Genomic DNA, 16820 nt, shown 5'->3' with positions numbered 1-16820 from the left:
CCAAAAACCTTCCAGAGTTTTCTATCTTCCTCCAAATGAAAGCCACAGTTATTGCAAGAGCCTGAAAATGACTATATCAAATCTTGTCTCTTCCACTCCCCTTCCTTCCCAGTCTGCATCAGCTCTCCTGCTGCCTGTGCTTTCTTTGTGAGAAAGGCATGCTAGCATCTCAGAATGGTTGCCCATGCCTTCCTGCTGAAATACTTTTCTCTCAGAAACAGAAGCGTGCTTTACTCAGCTGCCCCTACCTCAGGGGAGCCAATCCTGATGATCCTACATAACACTGCAGCCTCTCCCACACTCGGTGCTTGTTCCCTGAATTTCTCCATGGCTCTGACCCTTTCCATCCTCACTGGGATTCAACTCTACTAGAAAGACATTTTCTTCATCACATGAAATGCTGCCTGGACTAAGGTAAGGGTACAATATTTGCTGAATGAATGACAAGCATCTAACTAATCTATCATTTCATCTAAATCCAAAGAACAGTCCTGTGAGGAACAATACATGCTCAATACACGAGTCAACTATAGTTTTTTTTTTTTTTAAATTTTATTTTCGAGACAGGGTTTCCCTGTAGCTTTTTGGTTCCTGTCCTGGAACTAGCTCTTCTAGACCAGGCTGGCCTCGAACTCACAGAGATCCGTCTGCCTCTGCCTCCCGAGTGCTGGGATTAAAGGCGTGTGCCACCACCGCCCGGCACGAGTCAACTATGGATTCAGGCCACTGACATCCTTTCTCAGAACATACCAAGGTTACTATAGACCTTGCTTTTTCACTCATTTTCCCTTCCCTTTTTTTGTGTGCGATACTTTGTGATTCTTTTAGTCATCTTTCACCTGACTATCAGTCTTTTAACAGCTCTGCCTCTGCTTTGTCCCTCTCCAATCTATCAACCACGAGTGGCAAAGTCAATTTCTTGAAAACACTAACAACATATGGTGGTAGGTTAAAATAACAACTTGTGTGCTATTATATTTTGCCTCGATGTCATCATTTAACAGTCCCAAGCCTCAGTTGCAATATCTATAAAATGAGGTTCATAATAGAGCCTATCTCTTATGATGATTATATAAGACATAGGTTCTTTGGGTTAGTAATGTACTTTTTAAAAAGACATGGCAATGTTACTTTTGGCAGTAAGACCAATCCCAAACTTTTTTGTGAGGCCCACAAAGCCAATGGTGAGTTTTCAAGGGGGTGCTAGACCTATGCAATTGCTCTTGAGTCCTTGACCATTTTTTTTTCTTTTGTCACTATTAGAATAGAGTAGTTTAGGGAAGGCTTGTGACACTTGGTAACTCTTATTCATACTTTATAACTGAACTGTCACAGTCGGTTCAGCTGGCTCCTCTTGATTCCACAGACATAGCAGGTCATTCGTGCATTTGATCAACTACCTTGTTTTTTATGAATCTAAACACATCAAGTGAAGGAACTGTGTCGTGGCACACATTCCTGCAATTATTTTAGAAACTCCCTATCCCACTACTTGACTGTATCATACAGTATAGTCAGTAAACATGCAGGAGCTCAGTGAGAGTCAGCTAGGTAAATGGGAAGGCTTGCTATTGTCAGACAGGGGCAGAGCATGAATCTTTAACTAGTATTCTTGTGTGGTGGTTTGAGTGTAATTGGCCCCCTAAGCTCAAAGGGAGTGACACTATTAGGAGGTGTGGCTTTGTTGAAGTAGGTATATCCTTGTTGGAGGAAGTGCGTCCCTGTGGGGTGGGCTTTGAGGTCTCATATATGCTCAAGATAACTCCCAGCGAGATACACCATTTCCTGTTGCCGTCAAGATGTAGGACTCTGAGCTACTTCTCCAGCATCACGTCTGCCTGCCTACCACCATACTCCCACTGTGATGATAATAGACTGAACTTAAGTCTATTACCTCACCTCAAGTAAATATTTTTCTTTATAAGAGTTGCCATGGTCACGGTGTCTTTTTCCAGCAATAGAAACTCTATCAAAGACAGCTTACAACTAAGCCACCCATTCCCTCACTTAGCATTAGCTCTGCAGCTGGGGGAGGCCATTAAATAATAAGTAGCCACCAGATAACCTTTTCTGCTTCTTACAGTTTTCCCAACCTTCTCTCTGGAAGGCAGGCTTCCAGGTTTTGCTTGCTTTTGTCTGCAGCATTCAGTCACATTTCCTGCTCTCTTTCAGTCTGCTGCTGCCTAAGAAACCACGTTTATCTGAGAGAAGGGGCAGGAATTCTGTGAGAAACAAATGGACTCTTGTGGTTAGTAGGTCAGCTACTGAAAGTCTTTCGTTGCTCCCTTGCTTCTTGATGTTTATACTATGATGCTGTAAACATGGACATCTCAGTTATGGTTGCTTGTTTCAGTTCCTCTTCATGTCCCTAGGATGGGCAATGAATCATCCATATGGCTCTTTGACTTGTTTCCTTGTGTTTGTTTGAAATCCTATAAACATGACTTTGGCCTGATTGTAGCTGTTTGGTTAATGCTAAAGTCTATGGTTATTTTGTTTTGTGATCAAGGCAATCTAGGCTTTGATTATAGCAATGATAGAGGTCAAAGGCCAACATTCTTCAGTATACTGAATATGAAAACCTTGTCAAAAATTAAAGAAAAATTAAGAGTATGTTGAGTTAGTACCTTGTTTTGGCAACAAGAATTCTGTTCAGGGTTAGACGTTGTGAAGGAAAGGATGAATTATTTCTTTTCTAATTAGATTTTTTTCAGATCTATTTTTATTTTATGTTGCTTGCCTGCTTGTATGTATATTCAGCAGGTGCATACCTGGTGCCACAGAGGTCAGAAGAAGATTCCTGGAACTGAGTTCTAGGTGGTTGTGAAACACCATGTGGGTGACAGGTCCTCTGAAAGGAGCATTAAGTACTCTTAACTACCAAGCCATTCCTCAGACCCTGATCCATTTCTTCATAGCATTTACTACATTTACTACCAGGTTTCTTTTTTCCTTTTTTTTTTTTTTTTTGATTTTCGAGACAGGGTTTCTTTGTAGCTTTTTTGGTTCCTGTCCTGGAACTAGCTCTTCTAGACCAGGCTGGCCTCAAACTCACAGAGATCCGCCTGCCTCTGCCTCCTGAGTGCTGGGATTAAAGGTGTGCGCCACCACCGCCCGGCTCCAGGTTTCCTTTTTTAACTTTAAAATTGTATTTATTTATTTTATTAGAATGGGTGTTTTGTCTGTGTGCATGTCTGTGCACTGTGTATTTTGTGTTCAGAGGCCAGAAGAACGTATCAGATGCCCCTAGACAAGTAGTTCTTAACCTATGGTTAGTGACCTCTTTGGGGGTTGAATGACCCTGTCACAGGGGTTGCCTAAGGCCAGGAGCCAATTTCCACCTAAAATCATTACAGGAACCATGACCCTGGGGAGTCTGCAGAGAACCCCACACCCCTAATTGTGTTAGGAATCGTTCTATTGACAGAGCCTACCCCACACCCAAATTGGCTGTTAATGGAGAGCAATCTGTTAGCAGAACCCACCCCACATTCCAATCTAAAGAACTAGGTGTGTCAACTCGTGACTTCCTGGCCTAGGTGACCTGACCGAAGGTAACCTCCTGGCTATGTGACCAACACGGACCACGTGACCAACGTGAACCACACGGCAATAGCCCAGGCCCCTGTGCCCACCCCCCAACTCCTTACCCTATATAAGCTGTACCCCATCTCTAATAAACGGAGGCTCTGACAAACCTAGCATGGCCTCCTTCCTCTCTCTCAGCTCATATCTTCCAGATAGTGCCCCTCCGGGACCCTGGAATAACTGAACTGCCAGGCGGGTTACAATCCCCTAGACTAAGTAACCCACCAAGGCAATCAACAGCCCAAGATTGTTGGAAAACACAGACATTTACATCATGATTCATAACAGTAGCAAAATCATAATTATGAAGTAGCAATGAAAATAATTTTATGCTTGGGGAGTTACCACAGCATGAAGCACGGTATTCAAGGGGCACAGCATCAGAAAGGTTGAGAACCTCTGCCCTAGACTCGGGATGGCTGTTTGTTGCTACATGGATGATGGGAAACAAACCAGAGTCCTCTGGAGAGTAGCCAGTGGTCTTAGCCACTGAGCATCTCTCTAGCTCGTCTACCAGACTTCCTTCAGGTCAGTTAATTTTCCTCTGTCCTTTTAGGCTCCCATGAGACAGACTCCATATACCTAAAAACACAAAGTCTCTCTACTTGATTGGACTTGGAAGTTGGGGCTTCCTTTATATTTATTCTAAAGTCATGTCAAGTGAAACAAACCTGTGGCTTACCTATTTCATCAACAGTGAAACACTTTTGGTCCAACAAATCGCCATGTATAGTTAGCTTGATGCAGTAGGGTATCCAAATGGAGGTGTACGATGAGTTGAAGTAACAGCTGTTTTCTCCAGCAGTGACATAGTCAGGGCATTCTTTCCACTCCTGGGTCCATTCATGAACGATTCTGAAATGGAGGGTAAAAAAGGATTAATCATTCCCCCAAATTATGCCATAGCTTTAGTCAAAGTGAGGTGTCCGACAGGCAGATTCAGAAAAGCCAAGACACAAATATCTCACGACATAAAAATATAACATTTTAGCTGTACCCCTTCTAAGAAGCATCACATCTACAGACAGTATTAACTAGTGTCTGAATATTGTCAGGAGCCTATATGTACTAAAATAAAACATCGGTTTATTGGGTGTATACGATGTGGGTTCCCAGCTGATGGATCCAATAACTCCTTAGTGAGTTGATGGCATTATTGGGAATGGTAGGAAAGAGAAGGTAGGGCTGATTGGAGGAAGCAGGTCACTGGGGTGTGACATTACAGAGGGTTATCTTCTTGCTAGTCACTCTCCGTGTCCGGCTTATGAGCCAAGTAGCCTCTTCTATTGCCACCATGATGTTCTGTCTTCCCACAGGCCTATAGTATCATATTCAGTAGACTGTGGACTAAACCCTTTGCACCAGTGGGCTAAACTAAACCCCTCCTCCTTCAAATTGTTTCTCACGTATTTGCCAAAGTGGTGAGATGATTGACATAATAAGCGGGGTAATTTGTTGTTTCTGTTTTATTTACTGGCCCGTCTTAGGTGAGAAGAGGATTTCTAGGTGAGGAAGACACAAAAGTCAGGGAACCTTTGATTAAGAATGTAGGTTAAAGCAGGGCCTGATGACTTGCTTCAGCTGCTAATGTGCTTGCTGAACAAACACACAGAGCCCTGCAAGAACCCACAGAAATGTTGGGTGAGAAGGAGAGCACATGAAATCCAAACGCTGCGGTGGTAGAGACAGGATCATCCCTCTCGCATGCTCAGTCTGCTAGTCTAGCCAAATAGGCAAGGCTCCAGATTCAGTGAGGGACTCTATCTCAAAAAATAAGAGGTGGCAAGCAACTGAAGAAGACACCTGCCATCAACTTCTGCCCTCTACATCACACACACACACACACACACATACACACACACACACACACACACACACACACACACACGCACATGTGACAGGTGTTACTGCGTAGGTGTAGGTACCAGGGCTGTTTGAGGCTTTCCCACTCTAGGGTGGTGTTAGCAGCGATGGACAATGAATGAGAACACGGGCTTGGGGGACGGCATGGCCTGGAAGGAAGGAATGAGAAGCCTGGAAGACACATTTACATTTCCTTCTTCACAGCTGCTTCTCAGGCTCTGTGTTTGGGACTAGGGATTTATTGGGGCCACGGAGACAGCTGCTGGTCAGCTGTTTGCACACACTTTGGATTAAAACAGCAGTGAATTTGAGACAGCAAACTGTTGCTCACATTCTAATTGGGAGTCTTAAAAGCTGTATGTCTTTAGATGAAAAGAGAGTCATCTATTATTAGGAAGTAAATGGAGAAAGGAGGAAGGACAAGGCGTCTTTTTGTATGCGCATGCGTCGTGTCTGGTGTGATAGCAAAAGATCAGGGACAGGTGACTCCCTGAGTGGATGCATTTTTGTTTAACCTTGGCAATCAAACTAGGCGAATTAAAAAGTTTTACCAAAAATTGCCCGGAAAATTAGGCATTCATATAATATCAGAGACGATATCAAGTATATTGATATTATGTAACGAATGGTGTTAATTTTAAAAAAAAGTGAGTCTTAGGATGGTACAAAGATTCAGGGTAGCCCGCGGTCAGCAGGTCTGCATTTATTGTAAGGAACCGCCCAGCTCTGCCATGCTTCAGCTTCTGGACTTTGGTAATGTAAGAAGCCCTGTTCTGAGAAGTATATGTGTAGCCCCCTGGTTGGGTTTCTAAATCCGTTAGCTCCACAGGACACAGCTCTTACCAGAGTTAATTTGGATGTGAAGCAGGGTGGATCAGGAATAGCTAGTTCAAAACACAACTATCAATCTCGGGTCCCCCACCCACGCACCCACTGCTTTTGTCTTTTTGAGATGGGGTTCCTCTATGTAGCCCTGGCTGTCCCAGAACTTCTTTTGTAGACCAGGTTGGCCTTGAGCTCAGAGATCTGCCAACCTCTGCTTCCCGAATACTGGACTAAAGGCATGCCACCAAGCCTGACTAAAGTGTATCTCTTTAGCTAGTAAATCTAAAAGCCAAATAAACAATCTTATGGCATGTGAAGTCACCTGTCTTCCCTTCCTATACATGGCATAACACGGTCTAAGAAAGCTACTTTAATCTTCTTAGCCCTCAGAGGAAAACTCTTCAGGTTTGCTCCCAGACTACCTCGTGACACAAATAAGGGCTGTAGGAGATTTCGTTAAAAATAAAAACAGCACATAAATAAATAAATAAATAAATAAAAATAAAAACAGAGAGTGAAAGCAGTATTTTCTCCCTCAAGGTTTGGATTGGAGTAAAAATAAAGAGTGGAAAAGTCATAAAAATAAAACCAGATTCCGGGCCCACCAACTTTAAATAATTCCAATTTAGGTTTGCCACCCATTAACCACCATGACCAGCTCCTTTTACCAGGAGCCATTGGATCATCTGGAGTCCTTGAACCCACAAGACACATATCCCACCTCTCTCTGGTTTATTATCCCATAATAAACTTTGGGGAGGAACAAATCCAGCCCACCCCCACAGACAAAGGAGCCAGATTAGTCATTGTCCTACACCCCAGTAAACTGGGTCTCAAATCCTTTAGGAGAAAGTGCGATGATACAAAACATTCTTTTTAAAGTAAATGGTAAAATAAAACAATTAAAACATCGAGGTTGACATTGGGCAGCTCCAGCGGGCTCCTGTGAAGTCTTCCAAAAGCTCTGCCGCACTTGCCCGGTGCCGCTTTCTACCAGTGCCTCTGCTTTACACTCATGCTGGGTCCCCTTCCAGTGCAGAGGCTGGATTTGGCAGCATCTCCATCACAGGCCGTCAGAGTCTGCTCTGAATCCGCTGCTTTCATAAGCTGGGGCCATCTCCTCTGCCAGCTTACCTGGCTAGGATCGGGTCCAAGCAGAACAGGAGTGCTCGCGCCCTTCTGCCTTGCTGACAGCTCTGCGTGCTTAGACTCTTGTATGCTTTGGATTCCAAGAACAGCCCAGTGAACTGAAGGTTGGTCCCTGGTGTGTGTGTGTGTGTGTGTGTGTGTGTGTGTGTGTGTGTGTGTGTTCTGCCTCCAGAGGTTACAATGTTGACTGAAAGCATGCTGGCGTGTTGTGAGTCAGGGATGAGAGGCGTGGTTCTATAGTTTCAGGAGTTGCCTAGGAAGGAACATTCAGAAATAATAACGCGAGTTGGAAGTGCCTTCTGTATCATTGTCTCTGGGTAAGTGGGTGCTAAGAATCCATGGGCCAGTGTGGCTTCATCCTGATCTCCTAACTCTCAACTGTACCCTTCTCAGATAAACAGAACTGAGGGCTTATGTGGTTTGGCTAGGATATGCAAAGCATGTTTTTTTTAGAGAAAACACAAAATCCGGATTTGGGGAGTTATGGGTTGGCACATGGTTATGAGTTTGTATTCATGGTATGTATGGGCGGGGGTGAGGGCTGTATATTTTTCTCCTGAGATTCTAGGTTCTACTACGGATAAAACAAGGATATTCTCCTGAGCATATTTTCCTCCCTCTGTTCACTCTTGCAGCAGAATCCTTGTTAGTTCCCAGGCTGAGTGCAGACTGGGGTGCTGGGAGGATGGGGATGGGTGGAATGTGGGGGTGGGGATGGGGGGAGACCTGCGGACAGATCACTGCGGCTCTGATGGAAGAAAGCAGGAGACAGCATGTTTGTGAGGGCTTCATATCTCTGGACTTATTTTTTGGCTTTCAAATTAAGTCAGGTGACTATGATGAGGGTGGAAGAACCATCGTCCGAGGGTGGAACCAGTTCAGGATATTGTCCTATTGTTTCTCGGATAAGTTTGGTCAATGGTGACTGACTGTATAAAAGTTTCTCATTGTTTTGAAGACTAATTGTCTGAGCTGCCCAAGCAAGGTGTAAACATGGCATATTGTGGGTTTCTCTTCCTTTCCATTTTAGAGATAACAGAATCAGTTCACACATACTGAAAAGTGTTCCCAAACACCTTTCCTTCATATCTGAGTCTATCCATCTGTCTGTCTGTCTATCCGCCTCTACTGGGCCATAGCTCTCTACAGTATCAACCTCGAAGTAAATAAGTCGTGTAATTGTGGCCAAACTACCTCATCTCTGTGTGCCTTCAGGGGCGGGGTGTTCTGTGATGCCTCTCATAACTAAAAGGTGTATAGGGCCAGTCTTGGTTATTCACTTACCGCTTTTAATATCGGTAAATCAAACACTCAGGTAGGCATTAGAAAGTTCTTATAGTCTACCAATAATCACAAGCCGTAAAAAATTAAAAATCACTTCTATAGCTCTGAAATCTGGATGCTATATCATTATTATTTAAAAACTAATATTATATATTAATTTTAAGAAAATATTTGTTTATTTATCTATTCATTTATTGTGTACTTACTATGAGAATGCACTGTGCCATATTTTTCTAGCTAAGGAAAACCCTCATAGAAAGCTAAGAGCTGTGTCTATTATCAGCGTCCTAGAAGCAAAGAGGCAGAGCTGTGTCCAGCTTGACTAATTTTCTGTCACTCGGTGAGCAAGGGCTGAAGCCAGGATGGATGGCTGGGGACTGGCTCTGACTAACTGCTCCATCCATTGTCCTTCCCGTTCCTGTCATCCATGGGATACAAAGTGTCAATCTCAGATCTGTGGACCAGAGTCTAAGACCAAGTCGCCTTGCTAACCTGCAGCTTCTCTTAGGACTTCCCTTGGGATTTGTGAGGAAGAGAAGAGACAAGAAAGTGTTTATCATTTGAAAAGGTGAAAGGTGCAGTTTTATTCTGTGGCACAGCAGGGTGATTAATTGTAATTGACAATGATCAATTATGTATTTCAAAATATCTAGTATAGAGGATTTTGGATGGTCCCAACACAAAGGAATGATAAATGTCCAATGTGATAGATAACAACAGTTGTTTTTGGTTTGATAACTACACATCATATAGGTATTTTCAAATATCACAGTGCACCCCATAAATTATACTTTTACTGTGTGTATTAAAAGTGGTAGAAGAGAAGAGGAAGACATTTCAGGGGGATGAAACTTAAGTACTGCCTGATGACCAGATTTCTAGATGCTTGTTTTCCTTGGCTGGTGTCAGTCTAGAGGACTGTGGGTAAAAATGAAAGATCAAGTTTCCTCATTTAGTTTAATTAGTTTAAGACAATGGTCTGTTCTGTAGAAAACAAAGGGAGGCTTTTCAAGACACAAAGGAAGATTCAGTGTTCTTCCGTGGCCTACAAGCACTGGCTCAGTCTCTGAGTGTCACTGTGACCTCTACCCATGTCACCCTCCCAAGTTTTCAGTCTCATGCCATCTGTACAGGCTCTTCTGATTCTCAGACTTGCCAACATGACTGCAGGGCATCTCACTTTTCATTTTCTTCGCCTCCACAGATGTCCCTCATATACACAGATGTCCCTCATATACACAGACGTCCCTCATATACACAGACGTCCCTCATATACACAGACGTCCCTCATATATACAGACGTCCCTCATATACACAGACGTCCCTCATATACACAGACGTCCCTCATATACACAGATGCCCCTCATATACACAGACGTCCCTCATATACACAGACGCCCCTCATATACACAGACGTCCCTCATATACACAGACGTCCCTCATATACACAGATGCCCCTCATATACGTATGCAGTTTCTCTCACTTCATTTCCTTCGCTGAGTTAACACGCTGCATAAGAGAGGTCCCTGAGACGTCCTCAGCTCCAGTATCGCTCAAGCCTTATTACATATGCGCACAGGCATGCCCACAACCTCTCACTCATAATCTGAATCACCCCACTCCTATCCTCTATCCGATCCACACTGACAAAATAATGGAGAAAAGTCAGAAGGGCATGAAGCCTTCACCTTCTAGCATAGAACACCTGGACCGATCCCGGGGTCTTTAAGTCTTGATAGTTTCCTACTGTCCAGTAGCATGAAAATGTCTCCAGTTCAGGCGAACGGCACTTGGTGAATTGAGGCTGTCCAGGAGACCCTGTAGAATAAGGAGAAAAGCCATGCAGGGAATTAGGAGGGTCATGTCATGTTCCTATGAAACATACATATGAAGTATATAAAGAAGGAACTGCGGGGATAAAGCCAGCTTATTCCCTATCTAGGAGGCGATGCTAACATTCGGGAAAGCTGTTTTCCTGGCTCATCATCTCCGCATCTATTGCTGGCTGCTGTCAGTCATCAATTCTGAAGTCAAACAGTTGTGCCTTCATTTCCAGCATTCTTCCTTAGGGCCTGTTTAAGATAGCGCTCGAGAAAGGGATTTGGGGACAGTGGTTCATTTGGGAAGCATGCCAAGGACCAGAAGTCAGATAAAGAGCAGAGAGGGGCAAGGTCCTAAGGAATGAGTAAGCCTAAAGGTGGTATTTCCTTTGACATCATCCTTGAAAAGAACGTTGCAACAGATAAGAGTTCAATCTTTGTCCCCAGATTAATTTCCACCTGTACAAAGGAAGATGTCTCACATTCTGAAGAAACTAGCATTAACATTATTCTTCTTCTTTGGAGGTTTTTTTATTTGTGTGTGTGTGTGTGTGTGTGTGTGTGTGTGTAGGCCAAAGGTTGACATTTGATTTTCTCTCTGGCTCGTATTTCATGTTCAGGGTCTCTCACTGAATTTGGAGTTTGCCATGTAGGCAGACTGACTGGCCAGCAAGACCTAGGAATTCACTTGTCTGCTTCCCTAGTACCAGGGCTAGAGATATGTACCACATGCCTGACTTTCATGTGGGTGTCGGGGATTCAAACTTGGTTTCTCACACCTCACACTTTAGCCACTTGGGCATCTTCTCAGGCCCCAAAGTCTTCATTTAAAAGTGAGGATTTCAAGATATAGACACGGGGGAGAGAGATGGACGTTCAATTGAAGCAGGGCAGGAGAAGCTAGTAGTAAGGATGAGTTGGGGATGGATATCCCCAAGACACATTGTATATGCACATGGGATTTAAAACAAAAGTAAAAAAACACAAACAAAAGCTGAGGATTCCCATTTCTAGTTACAGCTTCATTTTAGTTGTTATTACTCTTTCTATTGTATTTTATATTATATCACATTAGCATTTTTACATGCATATTTCATTCAGTACTGACTACAGATTGCCTTTTGCTTTCTGAAAAAAAAAATTCAGGGGTAGGGGTGGAAATGACAAGTTTAGACATCTTCTCAATTCAGCGTTCCGAAATCAGTCACCGGGAACCTCCAGTCTTCCACACTGGAACCAACAGAGATGGTTTTAAAATAGTTCTTTGCTTATTTCTAGAGACTTGAATTTCTTTTGGGGTACAATGTAGGGATATATTTTTAAAAGATTCCTTATGTAGGGCCTGGCAGTGGTGGTGCACACCTTTAATCCCAGCATTTGGGAGGCAGAGGCAGGCAGATCTCTGTGAGTTCAAGGCCAGCCTGGTCTACAAGAGCTTGTAGGCTTCAAAGCTACAGAGAAATCCTGTCTTGATAAACAAAGAACAAACAAACAAACGTTCCTTATGTACTTGCAATGCGTATTCCAGTTTGAGAAGCACAACTGCAGATGAACTTTTGTATGAGACCCGAAGATGGGGCTTTTGCCGAGTTGTGTTCATAGGACTGTTCCCGCAGAGGTGTGCACCAGCTCCTGGTGGACACACGAGGAGCCCCATTGAGGATGCCATTTTCATCTCAGAAACACTTCTTAGAACAACGCTTCATGAAAACTGGGAGTAGGAAAGCTATTTAAAATCTCTGTGCAAAACTGTATACATGATACTTGTGTTTAAATATCCAGAGAATACAATCACAATAAAAATCAAAACATTATAGTGAGGTTTCTATTAAATTAATTCAGAAACTTCCAGGAGGGCTGTATTAATTTTTTTATATTTGCATTGATATTGTTTTTAAAAAGTTGATAAAGTTTGCTCTTGTATCCAAGGCTACAATGGTGGAAAAAGAATGCTGCTTGCATTGTGTCCCATCAACACTACCAGGATTGATTTGCAGGTTAGAAGGACTGCACAGCTTAAGTGAGCTTCTTCCACTGGCTCTCCCCTTGGAGGAAGATGATCTCCCAGACAGCCCACAGAGGGAGCACAGCAAGCAGCTGCTACATCATAGGATTAATTTTCAGAGACGCTTTTCTGTGCTGGACTCACAACACACAGAAACAAATCCCAAAGGAAACTGCACATATTTTCCCAAAGTCTGCTTGGGGGCTGGGGCTTAGGGAGAAGCGAAAAGGGGATCTAAAGTGAGAAGGGAGGAGAATGGGGAAAGAAGTCTTAGAAGGGAAGGGTGGTTTTCTTCTGAGAAATAGAGACTCCCCAGCATACCATATCTTGAAAACCGTCTGTTTCCAACAGCCTAACGCTTGTCACAGGTACATGATTGAGCTATCTTTCACGGGGGAGGGGGGGTAGCAACTTGAAGGGGAAGTCTTTCTCCTTGGCTATAGTAATTTCCACCAGTAGATAACTTCCTTTTGATTTAGGGTGTCAGTAAACAAACAATAAGGGGAATAAGAAGGCAAAACAAGGCAAAAATAACACAGTGTGGGCTGCTCTCCCTAAACTGATTGTTAGGCCCTATTGTTGAAGATAACACTTACATATCTCACTGAACATGGGGACACTGAGCCAGTGCCTAACTAGTTCTTTCACCCTACTGACCAGGTTGATGGTACTAGAAGGTACTCTGCACTCTACCAGAAGAGATCCAGCTGCAAATGCTTCAATGTACAATTGTGACTTACCTGCACAATACCTACATGACTTACACCATAATAATGTTACAAATATCGTGGAAGTAGCCAACTACTATGTGCTTAGATCCAAGGCCCACTCCATGAGATGGAATCCATGTTTTATACTGTATGGGTGGCATGAACGGTCAAGAACCTGAGAACAATAGATTATAGACCTAGGAGAAAATTATATACTATTGCTCCACTAAAGGAGCATAGCTATAAAATAACTCCTAATGCTATTCTGCTATACCTGGAGATCAGCATCTCACTCAGCCATCATCAGAGAAGCTCATCCCCCCTCAGCAGATAGGAACTAATACAGAAAAAGTGCAGAGTGAGAGACTTTGGAATATTCAGTTATAATATGGATACCTTCACTAAATCCTTACCCTCAGGGCTCAGAGAGCTATGCATAAGGGGAGGCAGAAAGATTGTAAGAGCCTGAGGGGATGGATGAAGCCAAGGAATCAGTGTCTTCCTCACACCACAGGACTGACACACATATGAACTCACAGGGACTAGGACAGCATGGGCAGGGCCTGCACAGGTCTAAGCCAGATGAGGTCCCAACGCTGAGAGGAAAAAGTGGATACAAGCTCCCAAAAGTAACCAAGAAACGATCTCCAATTCACAACTGTTTGCAAGGGAAAACTTTATTTTCTTCAATGGAGTCTCACTGAGTACACAAACCATACTCAAAAGAAGCTCCCCGTCCAGCCCCAAACTAACTCGATGGCTTTTTGGGGATTTTTTTCATCTCATATTGCTTTGTTTGGGTATTTTCCTGCTTGTCAATCTTTTGCCTGTATATTATGTTTCCAATGTTGTGGGTGTTTTTTTGCAGGGGGGAGTGTATGTATGTGTTTCTCATGTTTTATTTTTTAAAATTTTGTTCTTGTTAATTTATTTTTTTATTTCCTGTTTGTTTCCTAAAGAGAGACAGAAAAGAGGCATGGAGTTGGATGGTGGGGAGGATCTGGAAGGAGATGAGGGAAGGGGAGACTGTGATCTGAATATATTGTATGAAAAAGTTTTTATTTTCAATTAAAAGATAACATTCCTTAACATGATCAAGAAAAAAATCACCAAATTAAACTTGTACAAAGACACACTTGAAAAAAATGGTTTTAGGGCTGGCTCTCAGTGATAGAGTCTTGACTAATATGTGTGAGGCCCTGAAACAGATTCTCAGCATCACAAAAAGAAAATACAAATAAATGACTTTGATATATGGCTTCCATCCTAAATGCTGAAAAAATTGAAAGACCAAATCACTGTGTATGGTAATAAAACAAGAAAAATTGAGGAAGGAAATACTCCAACCATAAAAAACACACCAGACTGAATGACGTTGGGCGCATTATGGTAGACTTGGGTTCTGAAAAGGATCCTGTATATGCAGTCAGTCAGACTTCCTTCTCTCCAGAAGGAATGATTACTGCGGAGTGTAAGCCAAATGAGGAAACACTGTCTGCTGAAATGGTCTCATATGTTGTGAGGCTTGCATAAGCACACAGGTCGAGGCCAAGTGTGGTGAAATTGCAATGTTCCTTCTACAAGGGATAAACAAGAGATGGTGGTTCCAGTTGAGAGATCTTCCACTTCCTTATCTGTGCTTCCCAGGGTTTGGGTGATGATGAGCACACATGTATCAGTGATTTAGGAGCAGGTATGTATTTAGCCTTTCTATTTGGGTCAAGCAGCAGTGAAGAACAGGACACACGTGATTCTTGGAGATTTGATGAGTAAATATTTGGCATCATAATACCACGATGACAGAAAGGAATGACTGCACTGAGTGTTGTTGCTTTAAAAGGTCCTCATTTAGGTTAGTAGTGGAATGGAAAAGGGGAAGTGACAACATAATAGTCATTGAGTGTTCTTGAGGGTCATGTGACAGCTACTGTCTTGCACAAGAAGGTGCTCTTATTGTCACCATTTTGTAGATGTGGAAACTGAGGCACAGAGAAGTAAAAGAACAGTATAAAGGTCACCTTGCTATTGTACAGCCCTAATTGCCACCAAACAATTATGTCTCAAAGTCTTTATTCTCAATCATTTCACCTATGGCTTTCAAAGTTTGAAGAAGTGATCCCTGGGAGGAAGATGTTTTTACATAACTTCCCCATATATATGATTTTTGTATGTTTTCTATATGTACACGTACATAAAATGAAAATCTCACAACTATGATCCTCACTGTACTTAATAAATTTCTGACTGTATATAGTCATATAAATACACATATACATACTATATACATATGTACAATGCTGCTTGCAACCTTGTAAGCTGATTTACTAATGGCTTACCACTTTCTGTTTAAGGAAAAGCTGCATATGAAAGTTTACCAAACTAATCATCCTTCTACAAAAGTTGAAAATTAATTTTGACTTCTGATTCTTTCAAAACAAGGCAAGAATGCTTCCTTTGCTGGCACATGACTTAGACCTATTTGTGACTTTTTTTTTTCTAATTTGTATTAAGATCTAAGTTACCTTTAATAAAACTTTTCTGATGAAAAGCTTTGGGGTCTTTAGAATGACTGCATGGGGATCAGGAATCACCATGGTGAGCTATGCTGTGACTGCCAGGACTGCTGGGGAGGCCAGCCTCCACTAGGTAGCTTCACTTTAGCTGGTGACACCCATGCTTTCACAGAAGCTCTGTAGAGGTCCCATACATTCCACTAGAATGGCATTATTTATTATAAATATGAACAATTCTTTATCTTGGGGGTCCTCTTGACACCCAATGGAAACTACCAGAAAGCAACTCGCTGATGTTAGGTAGAGACTGGCAACTTCAGTTTTGATCCCAGACACGCAGGTTCTATATTCACTACCACTTTATACAGTCTGTAAAATCTTAATCAGATTTATTTAAACCCTGTTAGTTAACTGAGGATATTGGTTAAAGGAGATTATCACAGGGTCATTGTGAAGATTAAGTGAGCTAATACATGCAAAGCTCTGGGAATAGTGCTTGATACAGAATAAGCATTCCATAAATGTTCGCTGTGACCGCAACTTTTATGTCAATTGTGATAATCACCTTATGAAGCATTGACTGTTGGTGTAGAAAATGATGGCCATTGTTAAGCCTGAAATTCATCCCGTTATCATCTGTATTTGTACTGTGAAACCATGTAATGAAGGTCCACGGGCACTAGGTGTGCCATGTGAGGGGATCTGGCATATGAAATGTGTGTGGTATAGAGTTAGCTTTACCCTCACGGTTGGGAGATGGTTTTCTGTTGTGCTCTCTATAGTCCCAGCTTTTGAAGTCTGAGTTCTGGCTAACTGGGAAATGTTGCTATATTTTTATGATTTGCATTAAAATGAGGTTCCAAGCAAATGCTTTCTCTCTGTATTTCTGAGAATCCATTGAAAAAGAATGTATCAAATGTGTGAAAAAGCATATGGGGGGAGAATTACCAGAAATTCATCCAGATGTTGTGGAACTGGCCTTCAAAAGGCCTCTGGGATGTCTCCAATGTCACCTGATGCTTGGTGACAGGCACCAGGGAATCTGAGCAGGAGCTTTATTGA

General features: G+C 42.5%; 1 protein-coding gene across 2 annotated transcripts in view; it reads right to left on the bottom strand.

Annotated features, from left to right (window-relative positions):
• Positions 1-16820, bottom strand: part of LOC121432909 (growth hormone receptor-like) — a 263812-nt gene that overhangs the window by 17654 nt on the left and 229338 nt on the right. For both annotated transcript variants that reach the window (XM_041631091.1, XM_041631092.1), the window contains exons 4-5: positions 10399-10528; positions 4271-4443 (exon numbers count right to left, since the gene is read on the bottom strand). In XM_041631091.1, the coding sequence (XP_041487025.1) occupies positions 4271-4443; positions 10399-10528 (303 nt within the window). The remainder of the gene's footprint in view (positions 1-4270; positions 4444-10398; positions 10529-16820) is intronic.

Source organism: Microtus oregoni, unplaced genomic scaffold (genome assembly GCF_018167655.1).
Source record: "Microtus oregoni isolate MIOR12 unplaced genomic scaffold, Mior012 000036F_ref0000092, whole genome shotgun sequence".
Lineage (NCBI taxonomy): Eukaryota > Metazoa > Chordata > Mammalia > Rodentia > Cricetidae > Microtus > Microtus oregoni.
This window is presented reverse-complemented; position numbering and strand designations above follow the sequence as displayed.